Source organism: Trematomus bernacchii, unplaced genomic scaffold (genome assembly GCF_902827165.1).
Source record: "Trematomus bernacchii unplaced genomic scaffold, fTreBer1.1, whole genome shotgun sequence".
Lineage (NCBI taxonomy): Eukaryota > Metazoa > Chordata > Actinopteri > Perciformes > Nototheniidae > Trematomus > Trematomus bernacchii.
Genome location: NW_022987593.1, coordinates 8,113,306 through 8,135,987, shown reverse-complemented (window position 1 = coordinate 8,135,987; position 22,682 = coordinate 8,113,306). Strand labels below are relative to the sequence as shown.

Sequence of the window (22,682 nt, the reverse complement as noted above, 5' to 3'; positions counted from 1 at the left end):
CCATTATGACTAATACCAGCACTATTGCTATATTGTCTCAGATGAAGCTGCATTTTATTCAGCTTCTCCCTCACAAACCAATTTACAAAGCTCCTGATTCATGAGATCTTTAAAACAACGCACATGCTACAGGTAAAGAACGAAAGTACTGCCATTCTGCTACATTAATTCACAAAGCAACACGCTATAAAAATCAAGGCATTCATCACGAAACAGAAGCATGCTCTATGCTTTGTTACAGCTCTGGTATTTAGTTTCCGCCTCCTTTATGCAGTTTGGTAATGACCCCAACAACAGAAGGGAATGTCAGCGGTAGGTAATAGAGAGTCGATCTCCAACTGGAGGACCGGCCTAGCGGAAATCTGGCCCTGTGTCACCAGACTGTGTTTCAGGAAGAAGTTCAAATGAGGACAAGACACGCATTCAAGTCCCAGCAGCACTAGCCAGCAGTAACCACACTTTTATTGGGGTGTCAAGTCCGGCCTAGAATGTGTGCTGTTGTTGTTGTTGTTGTTGTTGGCGGCGATGGCTCTGTTGTGCGTTTCTGTGTGTGTTTGCTTGTGTGTGTGTGTGCATGCTATTGTTGCATAGAAAAGATACCATGTTAAAAGTCTCCACTCTTCCTCTCCCACGCAGACTTTTAACATGGTATCTTTTCTATGCAACAATAGCATCCGATCAATGTGCTACATGTTCTTTTATAAAGATTACATCTACTGTAGGCATTTACTACCACACTATAATAGGACAAGGTAAAACAAAAAAGACATTTCCATTCATAAAGCTGAAACACAAAGCAAGCTTTCACTGTGCCCTCATGGCTTCACCTGATACGATAACATTGTTTGATATTCAGATCAGATCTGTTACTTTTATCGTATTTCAGACTCCTTTTTTCCCTTTTTTTGATAAAAGTTATGAAAATACATCAACATCAAAACTTAAGCGACTTTATATAAAAAAGTATTTTATTATAACTATTCAGTGAGCGTTTAACTGTAAAGGAAATTGTGGTATTTAACATCCTGTTTACAAAACCAAAACTGCTATAATAGCCAAAAGCTGATGGTAACCTTTTACTTTCCCCTTTAAATGAATATATTTGGCCAGAGGAACAAGTTGTAAAACACAACATTGACATATTATCACCTTGTTAACTTTTTGTGGTAAACCTGTTAACACAAATTGCTTATTTACTGTACACATCTAGTTTTTGTCTCCACCGACTCCTGAGATAAATAATTGATTATAATATTATTAAAACAAACTCATTTTAATTCATTGCCTAATTCTGTAAGATCGGTGTAGTTTTGCAAGCTAATTTGTATGATTCTTTTTCAAATTTGGCAATCCTTCATTGACAGAGTTGTTGAAAGAGTCTGCCAGTTAATGAGACCAGTTAACGATTCTGACCAAATTAAAGAAGTCCACATTATCAATGAATGCTGAATTGTTGTGTAGTAAACCCCAAACAAACTAAATAAACCGCACCCTAAACAGCATTAATGGCACTGATAGTTGTACGCTTCTCCTCTGCAGGAGAAGTACAAAAAGATCTCTAATGAGATCAACATCAAGCACAAATATTATTTTGGCACAATCTAAGGCGGATTACTCACTGCCTGCTTCATGGGGGCTTTCAACCCCTTAGAATAAGCACGATCACAATCTTTATCTCCACCAGTTTTCCCCCTTCAGCCAAGGTCTAAAAAGCCTCACTGGATGTGTTTATCTTCAACAGGATTTCATTTTATGGATACATTCTTAGATTTTAAGTAAAACAGTAGTATTTCACCGGACGTACTCTTACTACGTTGAATAGAGCCTCACCACTCTGCTCCACACAGCCTTCAGTCCACCCACGCCAACGACTGATTATCTGCCCAGAAGATAGAAAAGAACTGGATCCTTGTTGGCTCCGTGTAATACCATAACAAAAAAAATCCATTCAGGTGTTTTATTCATTTGAATTTGTTTTCATTTGATATCCTTCATCTTTTTTTCCCATCCAGATATATAGATATTCATGCAAATTCACAAGGGGGGAACAATTGAACAAATTCAGAACAAGAAACTGTCCAGCACTGTAGGCTGGTTCAGGTGCTTGAAGGTTGTCCTTGGGCAGGTAGTAAGTAGTTTTCTTACCTCTATGAGCCAGACACTCCTCACCAGTTTGATGTACTAACATAACAGGACATGAAAATGTTAAACTGATGAATCTCAACATTGGCAACAACGGCCTCTCAAACCACTTTCGTGAACATAATTTATAAGTGAAGAAAATTAAATGAATGTCTCTTCTTTTGAGGCAAAGTTACACTTCAAAGAACCAAAGAACCACATTCATTTAATGACGATAGTTCCTGCGGTCCACGCTGCAGTATTTTTGTATCTTTACACGCAGCTACAGTAGAAGTAACATACACTCAGTAAAGAAAGACGTAGATTCATTATGTTTGTCAAACACTCTTCTGTTGAACTATTAGCCTTTACACACTTATACAGTATAGCTTGCTTAAGAGTGCATAACATGACTCAATGGTTGTCAGGTCTGCACTTGAGACATCATAAAAAGTTTCTACACACTCAAGTAAGAGTTAGTAAAAGAAGCGTAAAGCTACCTGGCATTCATTTAATGTCATTGAACCAAGGACAAAATGAAAAGAAAATGTGACAAATAGAAACCTACATGAACTGTTACTCAAAGTGAATTTCATATGTGCTTAAGATACAATTTATCTGATTGATTTACAGGAGTTATTAAATGAATAATTCAACATTTGGACAGTACACATGAGAATGCACATAATTAATATATGTGCATTCACTAGTCTATAAGACAACGTCGAAGCCATTCTCCATCACCTTCACCTCTAAAATCCTTTTCACAACCCAAGCCACCATCTGCCTGCTTTATAGTCAGGAACCCATAATGCACTGGGAGCCCCTGTGCATGCCTGGTGTTGGTATTTAATTGGATATTAGTATCCAGCAGTGTCTGAATTAATCAAATCATTTCCATCCATTAATTTAGTGGAGGAACATACAATTAAAGCCTTATTAGTGTGCTCTCAGGAGTATGCCTTTTCATCCCTCTGCAGAACATTGAGCGTTGGCCGGAGTCCAGTGCAAAGCATTTTCCCCGCTTGAATCTGGTGCATCCTCAAGACGGACACTGTTGATCTACAGCTACTGGCTGCAAGCTTAAAGCAATGAAAATGTCAGCCTATATTGAAGTGCTGCTATTCCCATGGCTATAGAAAAGGGTAAAATAAAATAATGAGAGCTTATTTCAACGAAGAAATACATTGTCGGCTTCTATTTCGAGTCTTTACCATTTTTCAGATTATAAAATTATTAGGTCAGGGGCTGACAAATTTGAGATTAATTCTATTTGGTGAAAAATTGCTGTGAAAACCAGAATTAAAATGTCCTAAATAGGTTGAAAAGAGATTTGGAGATTTAGGCAGCGAGCAAACATAATCCAGCACACAAATGTAGGTCATTTAAAATAATTTCCATATTTTCATATTTCATACAAATCAGACTACTTTCATAATGGACTTGAAACTATGCTGCACAGTTTTTTAAATATTCTTTAAGAGAATAGATAAAGGAATTAAACTTTTGTGCAATAAAAGATTCAGCATCCAAACCTCTAACAACGTAAAATACACCGTTCTGGTCACTGAGTTTGTTTAAGAATTACGTTTAAATCAAACGTCACATAAACACACAATTATGGTTAAGGCAACTCGTTTTTTTCCCCTTCCTCTTCTCTTGTGAATCTGAGTTAAAACGTTTTTGCACAAAGTAATCCAGACTGCTCAGATGAGCAGCCATTTTTAATTAAAACCATTTACAGAGGAAACCAAAGTGGAAAAAAAAGAGCCAAGGGATTTTACACTCTGTCATCCAAGGCTTCAGCGGATCAAAGAATTTTAGTGGTGCTTTTTAATGGTTACGTAAAAAATGTTGCCTATGAAATATCGGGCCTGGGCACCATGTAGTTGGTCTGAAGCTCGACAGTACCACAGATTTTCTGCAGTGCATTTTCAGATTTCAGGCAGGATACAATAAGCCCATATTTATAGCCAAGTATAGCTGTCAATCAATACAATACTACTGGTCTAACAGGACACTGAAAATAGTCATAAACCTCTGAACAATTCTTGCATTCTACCCAACACATACTGTATATGTGTCTGTGAGTGTGTGTATATATTAATTGTATGGATGTATGTATATGTGTGTTTGTGTCTCCCTGCTTCCTTGCCTGCATGGCTGCCTGCCATGTGGCCCACCTCTTACTGTCAGCCTGTCTGACATTAGGGCTAAGCTGGATCTCATTAGGACCAAGGTGGCAGTGATCCCGTCAACATCGCTTTGGCTCCTGCCATATGGGTTGCCTCCAAGGTAACGGGCTGTATCAGTCTCCTCAGAGCTACGAGCCTTGTCATAGCACACGCACACGCACACGCACACACACACACACACAGGCATAGTATCTCTACTCTCTAGAGGAGCGTGTGCTGTACATATAAAGCTGGATAAACATGTCAAACATAGAAGACATAAATAACACTGAAGATAAGATAATCAGGTCAGGTCTATGGGTGGGATGCAGTGTGAATGAAAACACACACATGCACACAACATGCCGAGTACACAAGTTGGCCACAGGAAATACAAACATTTTTATGAGCTCTGAATCAAAATGACCCTACGGGTTAATCTAGTCACCTTTTATTGGTTTTTTTTATAAGATATTTCAGTGTGGCTAAATCCGACTACACATCTTAAAATAAAAGATGATAGTTAAACATGTATTTCCTAACTTGTTGAATAATAAAGGTATAATAGATGCATAAATCATCAGCAAAAGTGTTTTGTATTGCTCTTGCCAGCAACGTTGAACCAGTTGACCTAGGTAAATAGTCAGTGAAATTACAGATAAACAGACTTTTTCCCAGTCCCTTTTTTCAAACTACTCCCTGCAATTGAATGACAACAGCTGAATAAAATGAAAATAGACAATTGAAAAGAGCACGACAATCAGTGAGATCTGTGAAAGTTCCTTTCTACAAATTCAATCAGGAAGGCTTTTGATCTAATAATTCTCAATTTTGAGATTCTGTGCAACATCACTGCCCAAAGTCAGTCTGGAATTGTTATGGTTAAGTCACAGTGGAGCAATGACCATGCCAGAAATTAAATGCAGCTTAAATACTGTACTTCCCTTACAGCAAGGGTCTGACACTGATCAATGCTGTGCAAGTTATCAGGAAGTCATTTACGACTTTGTTTATTGCTTCTTTGCAAAAGAGTGTGAATAAGTTACATCCTATGCAAAAACTGCAAAATCGCATTGTAGTTTATAGGAACACCAATTAACACTTGATGCTGGTAAAATCTCACCCAGACCACAAAGATTTTTTCTGATGTACTGCAAACATCAGCCCCTCTCACTGTAGTGATTATCCATATTTTTGTATTTTCAACAATGATACCATTTGTTTCATGTTCTCGATAATGGCTTTCATATTTACTATTAGTAATCGTGTTGATGACAAGTTACTTCCTGCGGCATCACATGCAACTAGGACACCAGAATTCACTGGAAGCACAACAACTGTGTCAAAGTTGCACTTTGCCAGTTTGCCACTTATTATAGTTTTTTTCCCTTTGGCTTGTTGTTTTGTTTAGCCCCCACCCTCACAAAAGCAACTGTTTATTTTATCAGTTTGGCAACAAAAGCATGTGATCAATCATTGATAAGTTATGATGCTGCCAATGGCTTAGGTCCCATAAAAACAGATATTTGCATTACACAAGGTCTAAGATAGACCTTCTCATAACAGACCAATAAATATTGTTGTTGTACATACAAACGGGCATTTGATAAGAGGTCAACTTTGCCTCTGTTTTAAAGTAGAACACAGGGCATTGCTAGCAGGGATGATGTTGTGATCACATGCTACTATAACAATGACCTGGACCCCGTCCTTTAATTCTTGTTCCCTCCCGCCAGCGTCCCGCTGCCTTTCCCAAGCCGTGCTGTTATTATTTTTGCACTGTTCAAAGCAAACGCCCTAAATCCCTTGTGCAATATGGGTCTAACTACAACAAACTGGCCTTTCATCTATCTGATCCTCGAGAGAGACACACTATTATACAGGTATACTGACAAAAAAAAACGTATTTCAGAAAATGAAAACTTCCTCAAAACGTTTGATATTTATCACAACTTAGACACATCACAGTTTTCCAGCGAGACACCTTACAGAGATACACTCCAAAAGCAATCACTTAGTCTACATACTGTAGAGACTTCTTTATTTTCCTTACCTTGACATGCTGTCTGTCATGCAGTTCTGACCCAGGTATCCCTCACCTCTGGCTGACAGTGACCCTTGTGAAATGCCCGGCCGAGATTTCCACGACTCCATTAACGCTGTTACGGGCGAAATTAGATTCAACAAAGGGTTGGACTGGTCCCTCACATCATGCCGCGTGAAAGACATTGTTCCTTGCGCTCCAATCTGGTAATGGAATGAATGTCCACCGGAATTAACTCCAACAATGGCCGATGTAGGCATGCTGTTATTCTCTTGGTAATAGCTGCCATCAGTGGTCTCCTGCTTAACCCCTTTAGACAGGACATTGTTGGAGAACACATCGGACTCATAGTTCCCATTCATAGAGGAGACAGGGGGTCCTAAGATACCAGAAAGACTGAATTCATCAATGTTATTCCTCAGGGACAAATAGGTGGTCTCAGATGCAGGATAGAGACTAAGAGATGGCGACTGCTCAGCATAGGGCTGGGGGTTCATACATCCCTCATTTATGTTGGGCTCACTCTTAATCTGTGTGATAAAAGGTGTGCTACTCGCATTACACTTGGAGCTGCCTAAACACATGCTCCTGAAGTCAGTCCCAGGCTCGTTCTTGATGTACTTAACCATGCCCATCTGGTCTAAGCCGACGTTAAAAACCTCCCCGTCTACCATCTCTACTTTGGGGAATTCAAAGTTCTTGAAGTCTGAGTCTCTGGTCAGACCAGCCGCATCTGGGCTGTTGGTGTCGTTTTGCACCAACCTTAGTCCTCCAGCAGGACTGGACACAGGGAACCCACCAGAGGAGGGGTTCTGTGGGCTGCCGACAGCCATGGCGCCCCCTGAAGCCGGACTGGACATGGATGGCCTTGCGGTGTTGCAGTTGTTGGCAGTGCTGGTGCAGCTGCCTCCAGTAGGGCTTGAGACAGACGACCTAATATTACAGGTAGTGCTGCAGGACGGTGGTGATCTCACACTGCTCATACTGTGGGGGCTGGACATGGGGGACCTCATGACGTTGAGCGGGCTGGTGAGAGGAGGCGAGCCCACTGTGCTGGACTCCACGGGGCTACATGTGGCCGAGTTCCTGCGCTTGATGTTGGCCAGAGTTGCAGCACAAGACGTCTGGCTGACAGGACTACTGACGGACGAGCACACCGGTCCAAAACAAGTAGGAGGACTGGTGGTTGATGACACCATATTGTTGCTACCCCCGGGACTAGAGATGGAGCTGGAAGTCTGGGGGCTGCAGGACAGAGACGAAGCTAGCATTGATGCTGAGCTAACTGGAGTCCCAGTCGCGCATTCTCTGGGAGTGGTGCTGGGTTGCTGGAAACCAAAGTGCTTTAACTTGGGGCTCTTTGTGGAACCACACTGGGTCTCCTCTAGAGCCCGCCCACACCCTGGATACATCTTTCCAGGGCTGGTACTGCCACCATGCTGGCTAAAAGCAAAGTCTGCCTCCCTGGCAGCATTCATATACAGTCCCATAGACTCAGCCACAGTCTTGGAAAGCTCCTTAGAGTCCATTTCCTGCTTATGACCATGGAGGGTGTTGTTGAAGTGAGGGAGAACAAATGGCTGGTTCTGGCTAAGCCGAAGCATTGGCTGCTCCGGCTTCTTGGTATTGTTGTCTTTGCAGTCAGTGGCCGGGCTTCCAGCAGGGCAGCTCACATTGACTATGTCCATCAGGATATCACTGCTAGTCAGACTTGAATCCTCTGTGCTGCAGCAGTGCTCCATGGTGCTGGGGACCTGCGGCCATCGATTCTCTGTGTCGCTCCCATCAAAGAAACTTTGGTATCTTTTGGTCTCCATTGCTGACTCATTGATTCACCTAGTAAGCGGAAAGAAGTAGAGAAATTAATGACAATAGTTCCCAATGCTGTTTTTTCAAGCTGCGTACAATGCATTGGTCTGAAAATAAAAAAAATTGTGACAGGTTTTTTAAACATATTTACCTTCAAGGAGAGAATAACATGCCTCATTTGAATATAACTTATAATGTTAAGAATATAATTGTACTGTGTAAATAGAGTATTTATCGTTTTGAATAGCAGTAGGTTCTGCTTCAGTGGATAAAAACATAATGACGCAAAAAAGCATGTGAAAACGAAGAAAAAGGCTGAAAGATCTACAAATACAAAATATATATATATTATGACTTCCTTTTAAAGAACAACAAAACAAAAACATATATAATACTGTGTAAATCTGAAGCAGTCCAATGCAAGTTTGTCCTGTATTTCCTCACTCACAGATAAAGCAATACAGGGGATGTACAGTCTCCTAACTTGAAGAAAACTGCATTTCAAGGGTTAATGTATCTACGTGACGTCGTCTGGGCTTTTTTATTTGAATTCCCACCTCTGCTGCGCTTCTATTGGACAGCTTAGTCAGAAATCCACCAGCTTTATCTGGCCCTTTCGTTGATTGGTCGCAAAGCTGTCACTCAATAGTTATTGCTCTTCTTGCAGTCACAACATAGCTGCGACATAACTTAAAATGTTGCTTTAGCGCCTGGAGCAGCTCCGTCATGTGCAAAAGAAACAAAAATACTGCCGATAGCCAGCCATACCAGGTTATAACAGGTTGCAATGAAAAGGCATTGCTTTGAGTCATGTTAAAATGCATTTTTTTAGTGCTACGGTTCACTCTTTGAAAGACTCACAGCTGCGGAGCAGCCAAGACATCGGAGTTAAAGTTATTCAGGTTGCCTGCAAAAAATCCCATGCACAATAAGTGCGCAACTAAAAATATAAAACAGAAAAAGAAAAAGATGTCAGAGTGATAATGCCTCCCTCTTGCTCCAGCCGTGATTGCCCTGCCTCTGTAGGACATGCAACTCTGCATATCTCTCCATTTTGCGTATGCGCAGAACTAATTCTAAAAGACGATTTTTGCTTTATTGTTGCTGGCAAAGTTATTAAAGTCGTCTCATTTGAATGACAAGAGAGACAAAGTGCACAAGGAAGACACTATTATTACTAAAGTCATATTTTTGGAAACAATTTGACACACTACATATTTCACCACTTGACAGGTGCTTGCAGAAACGAAAATCTATGAGTAAAATTATTGTGGCACATTTCGTTGGTAGGCTACATAAAGTGCAATAAACTTCTTGGTGACTTTTATTATGGAGCAGACACTGAGATTACGGCCCCGGTGTGAAGTTGTTAGATTTCTCTCCCGTAGAAAATGAATCGGGCATGTAAGAACTCTTACCCGATTGAACAGTGAGGACTTTGCTTTTAGTATCATCTCACACCCCGCGCCAAATGAAAATGTACATTCAAACACTGCGCTCCGTGCTTCCTTACCTTAATTACGACATTCAGAGTTGTCAGGTGGCCGTGTTGCTGGGCAGCGATAATCCAGAGGACAAAAAAAAGATACGAAAACCAAATAAATATGAACTAATGTCTTGTTTCTACTCTTTCCAATACATAGTTTTCAGTTTGACAGCTAGGCGCACTGGAGAAGTCTACTGCGTATTATCACTAGTAATCCTCCACAGCAAGCCGCTGCTCCTGACAGGACGAACGGCGGCCACGGGTCGGACGACAGCGGCAGATGAGCTCACATTATGCCCGCACATTTAAAGATTACTGATTCTGGGCCCCAAGATAAAAAGAGTAATAAAAACAAACGAAGGAGTCGGTTCGGACTTGAAGTCAGCGACGTCATTCACAGGCACATGGACCCTCCTACTGCAACGAGTGCAACACAAACTCTGAGGAGGAGGGGAGGCGGGGAGGCAGCGAGGAGAGAGGAGAGGAGGGGAGGGGAGGGGCTCAGCGCAGGTAGACAGAGCCGCCTGGAAATAGGGCACCGTGCTCAGCGCAGTGGTGTTTGGAAATAAACTCCAAAAGCAGTCTTTTTCAATTAAATTAAACAGTACTTACAAGTTTGTTCCAATTTTTTTGACGGTTTAAAATAATAAGTCCTCTTCTCTCACTCTACTTTATCCTGTTTTTTATTTATTTTCCTCATCTTTTCCAGTGCCACCTCTGAAAAGGTTGGCCATATGGAGCTCGTGCACAAACATACACATGAACGCGCACTGACAATTTAGATAAGAGCAGATAGAGAAAGAGCCATCCCAGTCTCACTTTTACAGTTGACATGGATCCTGGATCCTATAAAAACCCTGTAAATATTATATATATATATATATATATATATATATATATATATATATATATATATATATATATATATATAGAGAGTCATTTTACTGTTGGAAATCAAGTCAGGATGTTGCCCTGTGACTCTGACGGCTGCCTCCACTAGGTGGAGCAATATTTCTACTGCTTTTGAAAAAGTCTATTGGATGGTCAAGATGTCACTTAACTCAATCCATCAAACTATGATGCAAATCTTTATCCCACACATTTAATTTAATTTAAACCAACTGTAGTTGTTCATCTATAAAAAAAAATATGTAAACTAGAAAAAAAGACAAATAATTTCTGTATGTCATTCAAATATTCAAGCGAGCACCAAATGAAACGGACACAGTCGAATTGGCATACAGTAATAAGATTAGATGAGATCACTGATAGTGTCCTTTGTTGCACTACAATGTGTCTGTGTTGATCTTCGATGCCGAACAACCATACTATCATTTGGATCAAGCTGTTATTTACATGTTTCTACCAATATGTCATGACATTGATGTGAGTTTAGACTTTGGTGGTGCTCCAGCAACATCCAACAATCAGTTTAATCTCTGCAGTTGTCAGTCAGTCGAGTCACTTTCTGTAGTGTTTCATGTGGCTGCATAACAGTGTGCATGTAGGACTTCGGCTTTGAGAGTGGATACAGTAGTTTGAATGTTTCTCTTTATTGCTTGTCTGGGTTTTCCAATCCAGCCTGTAGCCATTACCCAAGCGAGGCAGCAGCAGTTAGATTAGTCAAAGCCATCCGAGCAACACTGCCCACCTCCCTGATCTGCCTGTTAATCACCCATGAATGGGGACCTGCTTTCAGAAAAAGCAGCAGAATGGAGATATAACCAATGTTTCCCACCCCCATTCATGCAGCTCCCATTTGTCCATTGCACATAATGGATGCCAGTCAAACACATCATGAGCAAATCTAATTTAGCTCTGCATCAAAGATTTTTCCTCAGTGACAGTCATAAGAATTTGCAGACTGACAGCAGAACACGGCTGATATGAAATCAGTAATAATTGCCTCCATCATTTGTAAAAATTCAAGGCAGCTCCATTGAGTCCCACTGAGCATTCAGGCACTGTTGTTTTTGCCAAATCAATGATAATCACACTAGCCTGAAAACATTGTATATACATGGAAGCTAAATATAGCTGTATTTTAAGGGTGGGGGTCCTTTTGGATGAGTGATTGCTATGATTAGGAGCATGCTTCCACTCCAGTTTAGAGACATAGCAGACAACTCCACTAGCTGCGAAGGCCAAAGGCAAAACAGAGAGGTGCATGCTGCGCCTCGTGGGGACAGGTGAATTGGAGCATGTTAACTCTGAAACAAAACACTTGTCAACTCAGCAGAAGACCCAGTCCCCATCGTGTGTAGTAATTACAGACGTGGTTTTAATCAGAGAAGTAGTCCGTCACCATCATCCTCCCTCGGCAGCTTTTGGTTCCAATTAAGCAGTTATTCATGGGGAATATTCACTACTAAAGTGATCATGTATCCATCCCAGAAGTGGGATTACCAATCCCTCTGGTTTCTCACAATTTAAAAATGTTTAGTATTGCCTCGAACAAGTCAATCTCGCAACATATTTTTATTAAAGGATACACACCATGAAAAAACGTACTCTCAAACTTTACAAATCCAGCTAATACGGAGCAACATTAGCAATGATGCATGAATGCAAGTTAAGCATTCGCTCTTCACTGTGGGTTAATGGAGCTTTTTGCTGGAAACAGCTGCCTGCTAGCTTTAAACGCCAAAGTAGAGTGAAGCAAACAGTAATGTTGCATGCTGCCGAAAGATGAGTGAAAAGCCCCTTTAAATGCTCTGTAGAGGTGCATAACTGTTAGTAAATATCTACGGGTTCATCCCTACAAGCAAACTCCTCACATACAGATCCATTAGATCAATTGTTACTCTACACATTTTGAGCAGCAGCTTTATCACTGACATTTTAAATATTTCTGTTTTACTGTAATCTCTTTTGCCCCTAATCTGTGTTGGCCTGTTACATAATAGATTGCTGGAGTAAGATCAACACACATACATCATCAGCGGCCCCCCCACCCCTCTTGTCAATACTTTTTGTCACTCATGCTGCAATTTAAGGTTCACACAGGCACCACAATATAATAGATAAGGTTTTACTGAAAGCAGTCAAATATATGTAAAATGGAAGAGTTACACAACCAACTTGCAATATTTTAATTTATTCACCTAGAGATTTAATTACAGACAGAATCATTTAGAATCAGTGTGACTGTCAGTGTGAATATTTACAACATTTCAAATAAAGGCAAATACAACTGAGTCCAGATCCGGGAGGAAATATATTGGGGAAGAACTGTATCATCATAGATAGATAGATAGATAGATTTCCTATTTTTAAATATTAATGCATGATTGATGTGTTATTTAATCTAAAAAAATCCAAGTGTGATAGAAAAAAAACAGCATGTTATGCAAAGTCTTCATGTGTCTCTTGTGGGACTCCAGCAACATGAATAATGCCAGCATCCAGTTTCACTTTTGACACAGATTGCTGTTCACCTTAAGTTGCCCTATACACGGTTAGCACGTAACATTTAAGTGTTGAATGATATGCATTCAGCCTGTCTCTCTCGTACTATGTGTTCGCCACCTGGGGTTTGTTCATCCTACTTAAGCAATGACGACTGAAAACACATTGATGATTAAATAACATGTTTATCCTCTGTGTAGACGGAAATGCATATTCAGTGGGAACACTGCGTATAGGCTACAGCCTGGCCTCAGATCAGATCATTAACATTAAGAGAATTATCACTAAATAATGTGTTGTTCAACAAAACTGTGTCAAGTACATTATGAATTGATATTCCTGGTGTCTACTTGCAAAATTCTCCCCCAACCTGCAGCACCTAAAGGTAGAGTGAGCTTTTAAGCAAACACTGTGCCATATTGCACATTTCAGTGTCACAGCATTGCAATATGATTGCATCTGATTTGGTCAAATTCGAAGTTTGAAACAGATTGATACAACTTTTTTAAATACATTTGTTGCAGGTTATTCATTTGCATTTGTTTTTGTTGATATTGGAATCCTGTGTTTGTTTTAAACCAAGTACATTATAAAAAGTTGATGCAAACGTTGTAGACTTCACTGGGTCGGAGTTTGGTTTGTAACTTTGCAGATGTTTTATAACAGATGTTCGTCCTGCTACAGAAATGATTTGAATGTATGCAAGGTGATGAATAGAAGACACATGTTTTAGTAAGATTATTTCCAACACATTATTCTGTATGCAGCATTCTGTGTAGCTGGTCAAAGTAACAGTACATTTAACACACGCTGTAGCCCTCCACCACCTTTAAAGCGATGGTTATATCTTGCTTTTTAGCTGTGTAATGCTGCATGGTGATCACTTTCTTAGAGTCTCTGTCTGCTGTTTGGTGCTCTGCAGATAGTAGGAGCCGTGAACAATTTTCACGAGAAAGGTAATGCTTAACAAAAAACCCAAAAGTTGAGTGGAAAGAGACTTAAATACTTAATTTAGCTGAGAGGAACTTCAGAGCAGAGTGATAATTCTCACTACAATTAACACACGTAGTAATTTGATCTATTATTTATATAAAAATATTGATGAGAGCAGCTTAGACCAAAGGGTTAAAACACTTAGTGGTAGTCGGTACACCGACTACCACTATATCTCTTTTACAGTTGTTTTCCTTTTTAATTAAGTATTCTTCAATATTTCAGCCTTGAGCTGGCGAAGGGAGACAGGCGGACGTCAATCAGAACGACTGAACATGAGCCAGATAAACAGCCGAGCTCAACGTGTCCCTCTGCCTGGGATGTAATGTGGAGATACAGTAGAAAAGAGAGCCAGGCAACAGGAGGGGGGGGGGATTAGAAAAGCCACCTTTACGCTGATGCACTGTCTCGCTGTTTGTGTGTCATTTATAAAGGTTACCTTCTGCTCCTCTGTCTGTCACACTCTGTTCACACATCCGCGTCTACGTGCACGCAAATTCACAGAGATACATTTGATTTTTTTTTACACAATTACATACAGTGAAACACAGTGAATATCATCTGTAACTTTTATGTAGTTTTAAGCGTCTGTCCACTGTAAATGAAAACAACAGTGGTGTACAGCAGCGGGTGACTTTTAACGTCATGTGTGTACAGTGTTTGGACACATGGGTCTCTGCTGATAGTTTTCGAAAACACACTCTTTCCAGGTGACCTTTGGTCAGACAGACTGTGTTTACAGTATGTACATTATTATCTAGACCTTTCGAAAGTCTCTTCTTCTGTCTGTCTCTGCTTCCTTTACTTCAGTTTTTCCTTTCCTGGGATTCAGATACAATATATATTTAGTTTACAGTAAATAACTCGCGACCAATTCAAATAATGATAATTTTCACAATGCAATCACCAACTTTAAAATTCTCATCATTACCCCTATATATATTTTAACCAGGTCAGAATCAGTATAATAATATAATAGCATTACAAAGGAGATGTCCTAGTTCAGATGCTGAACATGTTATTTAAGCTTCCCAGGTTAGCATCTCTCTGGGGACTTCACTGCATGTTATCCCCCCGCTCTACCCTCATTTCCTGTTATCTTGCTGCTCTCTGCTTTCAAAATAAAGGCAAAGTGCCTGAAATAATATGTTGAGTAAATGAATATGGAAATGCTGAAATAGAGAAAGACATCAACCTCTACTCGTTATTCTCAGGTCGTCCTCAACCCTCTTGTTGGGAGGACCTGCTTGGAAAACAGCTGAACCTGAGGTGCAAAAGTTGAAATGGCCTGAACGGATAGACAAACTGTAGAAAGAGATCATACAGCCCTAAAATAGCTCGATAGTAGACTTTGCTAGGAAAGAATAAGACACTTCTGTACCAATTAAAAAATACAGGAACCCTGTAGTCTATTCATAGTTATGTTCTTTCTTTGGAGAGAAAAAATCCTCTCAAAGGGGAAACAAGTTTTCTTTTTGTTTTCCAAATGAACAATTCTGATACATTACACTTTGAAGCTTGTGGAAGATCAAAGCAAATCATGAATGTGTGGTGGGGAAATAATATTGCTTTTTAGGGGGTAAACAACATCTAAACACGATTTTAACAAAAAAGCGAGATGTCAAACCAATTTGCCTGCATCTTGTCCAAACTGCTTGGCTTGTGATCATTTGCCACTGAGGCAGAAAAAACCTAGAGAAATGAGCAACCAGCTCTTGTCGGGGTTTGTGCACTGATGAGATGCATGTCACATTAATTATGCCAGATACGGGTGTGCTGTGTTTCTGGAATCTCAGTTCATCTATTTGTAATAATAAAGTAACAGCGAGGTTTCCTGCTAACTGAAAAGCAACTGTTTGTGTTATGCATGAGTGGATATACTGTAAGCGCTTTCCAGTACAATGTATGATTTAAAAATAGCACAGTCGCCTTCTGCGAGCTACTGTGCACCCACAGCTGTTTAGAATTTGTATGCACATTCATATACCCTTGTTACACGTACACTTTCACACATGATTACACATGAACTCTTTTATTATTTCACATTTATGTGAGCAAACAGCCTCAAAGTCAAAGCCATAATCCACCTCATCCTTATAGTTAGAAAAATAATTTGCTGTTTTTTCTTACTGCACCTACTACGACCTTCTTAATAATAATAATGGTATTAAGGTCCCTGGTTATTATTAAGATATCAGTGTCAGCGTCTAATCAGTATTTGTGTCCATTTGGTTTATTAATTACATCGGCTGGTACAAACTCCGATCACTTGGCGAAAAATATCAAAAGCTGACGCCTGTGTCATGATTAATTTCACAGTGAACAGTCTCCGCGATGTCAGTGGTAATTAGGCATCACCAATTGCATAACACACCATGTGTCAGGGTGGGTGGCATGTGTGTGTGTGTGTGTGTGTGTGTGTGTGTGTGTGTGTGTGTGTGTGTGTGTGTGTGTGTGTGTGTGTGTGTGTGTGTGTGTGTGTGTGTGTGTGTGTGTGTGTGTGTGTGTGTGTGTGTGTGAGAAAGCGAGAGGAAGAGGCAGGGAGGAGTAAAGGGACGAAGAAATAGAAAAATAAATATCACTTCAACTACTTCTGTAGCTCTAGGAAAGCAATATAGAATATAGATGTTTTAGAAACTTACAAAGTATTGTTTTTTGTGTAGAATACATTAAATGCAATATCTTTATGTTTTTCCTATGTTTGTAGATAGTTGCTATCTAGCGGAATAAATATAATCTTTACATAATTGTACTGAAACCTTGTTTCAGTGGCTGTGATGTTGAGCTAATGGGGGTCAACATAAAAAAACATAAACATCAATGGAAGCCCATGGCTGCCCGAATGTTTTCACCAGGTAGCAGGCACAAATGCTTTTATCTGCACCGCCTGATTACTGGCACATAGTATTCTATTTTATTCATAAAAATGTTTGAATGTGCTTCCTCTTAATTTTGGATGAATCCATGAAGCCTTATTGTCTCCTAGCTACATTAAATCTTTATTTTGCCAGGTTACACACATGTAATTTTCAGCAGTGACCTGCAGTGTGTCTGGCATGCAGCACGTCTGCTGAAACTTTGGTACAAACTTTGCTCACAATTAACTACAGAGGGCTTTATTAATCCTGTGAGCGGGGCTTTTTTTCCCTTTCCCTTTTTTTTTCAAAAATAAACAATGGCCCTTAACACTCAAATTAACACAGATTGGGATTTGATGTGCTGTGCAGCCAGATGGCTTGCTCACTCGCTCTCTGGCGGGCTGGCAGTGCAGCTGAGGACGAAGGCACTTCCAGAGCGGATTTGAAAGAATCTAGGCCAGAGAGAGTGGGGCTGCTCTCGGAGACTAGCCGCCAGTGCTGTCATGTTTTAGTGCACATTTTCTATTTGAGGAAGAAGCCGCTACATAGAGAGATGTGCAGTGTGTGTGTGTGTATGTGTGTGCAATGACTCGAAAAGGAGGAATGCCTTCTTGATAGAAATGAAGGGAAAGACGACTCATCTCAGAGTAAACAAGCGTGTAGAGAAAAAAAATCCATTCTTCATTTTTCTCATTTCTACCTACGTTATACAGAGTCTACACACATGAATTGCACAGTGATGCTTCAAATAAATACAAAATATTCATATAACTGCAAGGCATATAGTTAACAGAAGTAGTTCTGCTAATTTTTATCTAAATGATGTGACATTAGGTGACAGAATCCAGATATATACACTAAAATCCATACTCAGTGAAATGTAAATGTGCTTGAGACAAAAGTTTAGGCAGTATACTTTGTGTGTAAAGTATGCATCGAAGTACAAAGACCAGTATAGAGATCAGCACATTTATAAACAGTGTAGCACAGACATTCAAATGCAACTTTTAGAGCAAGTCATTATTCAAAAGCCTAGCCTCCATCTGGAAAGTGGCAAACTTGGCTGTTTTCCTGGTGTTGCTGTGGAGGAAAACTGGGTCTGTGTGAAATTGCAGGACTCATGATACTTTGCTAAGGTGTAAATTTGTCTGGCTTTGATGATTATTTCTTCACAGCCTTGCTGTGCCAATGGTTAGGGGGTTAAAGTTGTCACAAGACTCATAAGAAACTTTTCAGGTTGTGAACAAAGTCTCAGCAAGTGATTGAAAAGCGTGAACACAGAGGAAAGGGTAATATTAGGGAAAATAATATCTTACTTGCACTTCAAACTGCAGACTGCACTGGACAAATGTAATAATTTTGACAGTTTGACCATCACACATTTCCTGATATCAGATAAGATGATTTCAGTAAAAGCAGTCATGAGTGGATTTCAATTTCCTCAACATCTTTTCAAAGATCGTTTTTTTTTGCTGGAGAGGACTCGGGCAAGAAATAGCAAGCTCAGAGGAGAATGAACTACGGCTGCAACCAAAAATGAATCTTACTATCAGTAATTCTGTTAATCATTTTCTTGATTAACCAGTTAAAGTGTCAAAGAATAAGGAGCCCTATCTCCCAGAGCCTACAGTGTTTTTTCAAATTACTTATTTTGTCAGTCCAAAATCCCCAAATCCAAAGAGATTCAGTTTACAATGATATAAAGCAGAGAAGAGCCATGGAATTTTTGCTTAAAAAGGGACCCACGCAATGAATCCATTTTCAAAATAGTTCCTCGAAAATGTGTATTTGTCTTGTCTGTCAAATAATTAGCTTTTTGTTTGTCATCATCCCACCACACAAAAAGTGTGGTGGGATGATGACAAACAAAAAGCTAATTATTATCTCAAAGGTGGGTTTGAGAAGGAACATTTTAAATTCTTAAATTAATTACATATACAGATGACTCACAAAACAAGTAGTCCGCACAATGAATTAGTTGTTAACTGATTCCTATAGGATGTTGTTGAAATAAGAAGATAGAAATCCTATATTTAAAAGTATACATTTTAATTGTAGAGTAAAATAATGTCCTGTCCTTCCTGCGGTCCTTTGTCTTCTTCAGAGAATATTTCAACAACATGTCTAAATGGCTCCATAACCAAAGCACAGGGCACAGCAACACAACAGCAGATTCACATTAATTACAAACTGGCAAAGTTGTTGATATAAGTCTGTACTGAAAGCCAGGAGTCTGTGTGAATGGCCCGAAGTGCCAGACAACACCTTCTGTTTCGATCGATGGCCATCAGCATGCACACCCCCTTACACAACGAGGCTGCTCTGCTATATATACACACCAGCCTCCACTGCCTGGGAGGAATCTCCTATTACAAACTAACTTTCTTTTATATTTTTATATTCTTTAGCAACCTCATTATCTGTGTGTGTGTGTGTGTGTGTGTGTGTGTGTGTGTGTGTGTGTGTGTGTGTGTGTGCGTGTGCGTGTGTGTGTGCGTGTGTGTGTGCGTGTGTGCATGCGTGCGTGCGTGCGTGTGTGTGTGTGTGCGTCATAAACTGTATATATAAGGTGTGCGCGTGTGTGTGTGTGTCGAGGGCTGCAGACGCTTCCAGCATCTCAGAGGAATTTCGCATATTTTTAAGATTAGAATTAAGACAACGTAAAAGTAACAAAAGAAAGCTCTTATTTGTCTATTTGTTTTTAAAGTAAACACAACTGTGAGGTAGAGGATACATTAGGAACATATGTGTTTCTGACACAGTGTGCATATTAAACACGATTGAATTGGGTTATCAGTAATGGATAAACACATTTGCACCGAACACAGAACAAAACTATTCTTAGCCAAACTGTAGCCTGTTGTTTGATTTTTCATGTAGAATAAAGACTTTGGAATCAACAACTGTTCATTAGCTAACCATATTGTACAAGTGTCTCTGTTGCACTGTAGCCAATGGGCGATTTAACAGGAGATAATGCTTTTGTTAGAAAAATGACCAAAATGCATGCCCCTTGTTAACCTGCAGAACCCCCTCTCCATCTCCTAGTAGCAGAGAGAGTGCAGGGTCAGAGGGGTTGTTTATCTGAATATGTAATATTACTCTATTCTGCCTGACTCCTTGATTCTTTATCTGACTGAGGTTTTGGAAAGTTAAAATCTTTGACCTTGACCATTGCTCTATCATTAGCCTAACTGGGCTGTGTATTGATAGATCCGTGGCCTATCCGTGGTGCTTAAGGACCTGGCTATAAATATGTTTGAATGTTCACCAAAAACCTTAAGTCAGAGTCCATAAGCTTATTTAACCCCTATGGTCATCAGTGGAGCTGATTATTGCGGGGCACAACATGGGACTTTCCAACACAGCCAGAGTCTGTTTTAAGTGTTTATGCTAAGCTAAAATGCTACTGGCTGTTGTTTCATATACATCAAATCAAATCAAAGTTTATTGATATAGCCCAATATAAAACAAGAAGTATTTCGACACTGGTAGCCGAGCACTCTGACTCCTGATCTGGTTTTGCGTTTTTTTTTGGTTATGTGCACCACTAGCAGACCTGCACCCTAAAGCGTAATGTTCTAGAGGGGCAATAGTGGATTAAAATATATGTTTTAGTCATAATGGTGCCTGACCGTTTAGCGTAAGTGGGAGCGAGTGTAGAGCTGCTAAATTGGAGTGATATGGTCCTATTTTCTTGTTTTGCACTTTATAGACATAACTGACTTTCAGCAAAAAGAAGAAAGAATAGCATATTTCCCAAAGTTAGAACGTTTGTGTTATATAGTATTGCTATTTGAGCCAACCATATAAACCATATTAATTGTACTTCTTAAATAGATTATTTGTTACTATAAAATACTTTATGTCGGCAAATCCTTTTCCTCTTTAAAAACAAAGACATCATCCAAATAGTTACTGTACATACTGACAGAACAACATGCTTTACTAATATTATGTTGTCTGAGGATTAGGAAACCCTGGCATCTCTAATGTTATTATTAAGTATTTTCTTAAAGCCAAACAATCTGCTTGGTTTGTTTGAGCAGACAGTGGTTAAAGTGTGTGCCATAAAGAACAAAGCGGGAAAGAGCCTTTTGAAAAAACAACAACCCTTCCATTCTCTCAACTGTACTAACTCTGCACTGGCAGAGTTTGCAAACAGAAGAGGATGAAAGTTTTGCTTTTATGTTCATTGTTTGGTGGGTGAAATCCACAGAGGAGCCGGACTGTGTTTCAATGCCTATATTGAACATCTGTTGTGTGCAGTGAAGATATCTTTCATACATTGAGGAATACTGATTTGAAAAAGTTTTAAAGTAGACAAGACTTTTTTCCTTTGGTAGAAGCTGTAGCTCAGGTAGAGGAAAAAAGGAAGACTGAAACTCTGGCGTCCAACAAAAAACTGAGCCCGAAGTTTTCCCAGCAGGGAACACCTGGGAGAATAACAGACTCATTATTTAAAGGGGACCTATCATGCAAAATGCACTTTTGTACGTCTTTTATACATGAATATGTGTCCCCGGTGTTCCAGGGAACTCACCAAGTGTCAGAAAACACAACCCTCTCTCTTTTCCTCCATACCCAAATCTCTAAAAACGGGGCTGCAACGGATCTGATACAGACTGATCCAGATTTGAACATTTCACTGACGTCAGGACGGCGGAGCTGACCTATCAGGGGAATGAGAGGTTGCCGTGGCATGGTAACAGCATGGTGACACGACGCTCGTAACTCGGCCCCCTCCTTTGCAGGGGGGCGTGGTCAGCTGCAGCGCATGCAAAGACAGGGTGGAGGAGTGCAAAATAGAGCGAAATGAGGCATGGCTGAAATGCATGATCAGCCATCTGTTTGGTATTTTGAAAAAGAAAACGTATAAATATACCTTATATAGGTATGGCCCTACAATATATTATTCAAATATAGCATGATAGGTCCACTTTAAAGTGACCACTCCACGCTCGTCTTTGAATAATTCAAGAGCATTTTTAATGTATTTGACTTGGTTTAGGATCAGTTTTTATGGAATTATAGAAAAGTAAGTATATTATTCACAGTCAATGTGCAAAAAAAGCTTATGAAAAAACCTGGGGTCCCGTAGTCAGTGCAATTAATACATTGTAAATCTAAGAATTTAGCTTAAAGGTGGGGTAGGTAATTTTGGAGAATCCAGCTCGAGTGCGCTAGAATTTGAAAATACACAGCCGGAAAAAATCTGCCACTTCCTTACAGAGCCCCTCCTCCAACACACACGAACGCGCACATGACCAATGAGGGCACGAGATAAGTTTGTGCACAGATGGAAGGCTGACAGGCAGGTAGGCCATCCAGTTATTTTAGCCGGGCCGGCTAAAATGATTGGTCGTACTTTTTACAGTATTACGGCTTCCACAGATGAATTTTTTTTATGGATTTTTTGTCAAAGCACTTAAGATATTCATTGCCATCGGGATGTTAAGAGCATTCCATGGAATATAACAAAAAGTGTATCTCGAGCCGGTTTCTCAAACTTACCTACCCCATCTTTAAAGGTGCCGGGCCGGCTAAAAGGATTGGTCGTGCTTTTTACAGCGCTACGGCTTCCACAGATGACATTTTTGTATGTATTTATTGTCAAAGCATTTAATATATTCATTGCTATCGGGATGTTAAGAGCATTCCATGGAACATAACAAAAAGTGTTTCTGAAATAAATGACATACCCCACCTTTAATTATTGTTGTTTTGTGAAATTTTTAAGATAATTTACTCCGTTGGATAAATCTGACAATTTATATGGCATTGTTTAT

General features: G+C 39.9%; 1 protein-coding gene across 1 annotated transcript in view; it reads right to left on the bottom strand.

The window, feature by feature from the left end:
* The window catches only part of nr3c2 (nuclear receptor subfamily 3, group C, member 2), a 71,113-nt gene extending 61,038 nt beyond the window's left edge, over nt 1-10,075 (bottom strand). Inside the window, exons 1-2 of the mRNA XM_034130130.1 lie at nt 9,662-10,075; nt 6,349-8,175 (exon numbers count right to left, since the gene is read on the bottom strand). Coding sequence (XP_033986021.1) covers nt 6,349-8,156 — 1,808 coding nt within the window. The 5' untranslated portion in view covers nt 8,157-8,175; nt 9,662-10,075. The remainder of the gene's footprint in view (nt 1-6,348; nt 8,176-9,661) is intronic.
* Between the last annotated feature and the right edge of the window lie 12,607 nt (nt 10,076-22,682).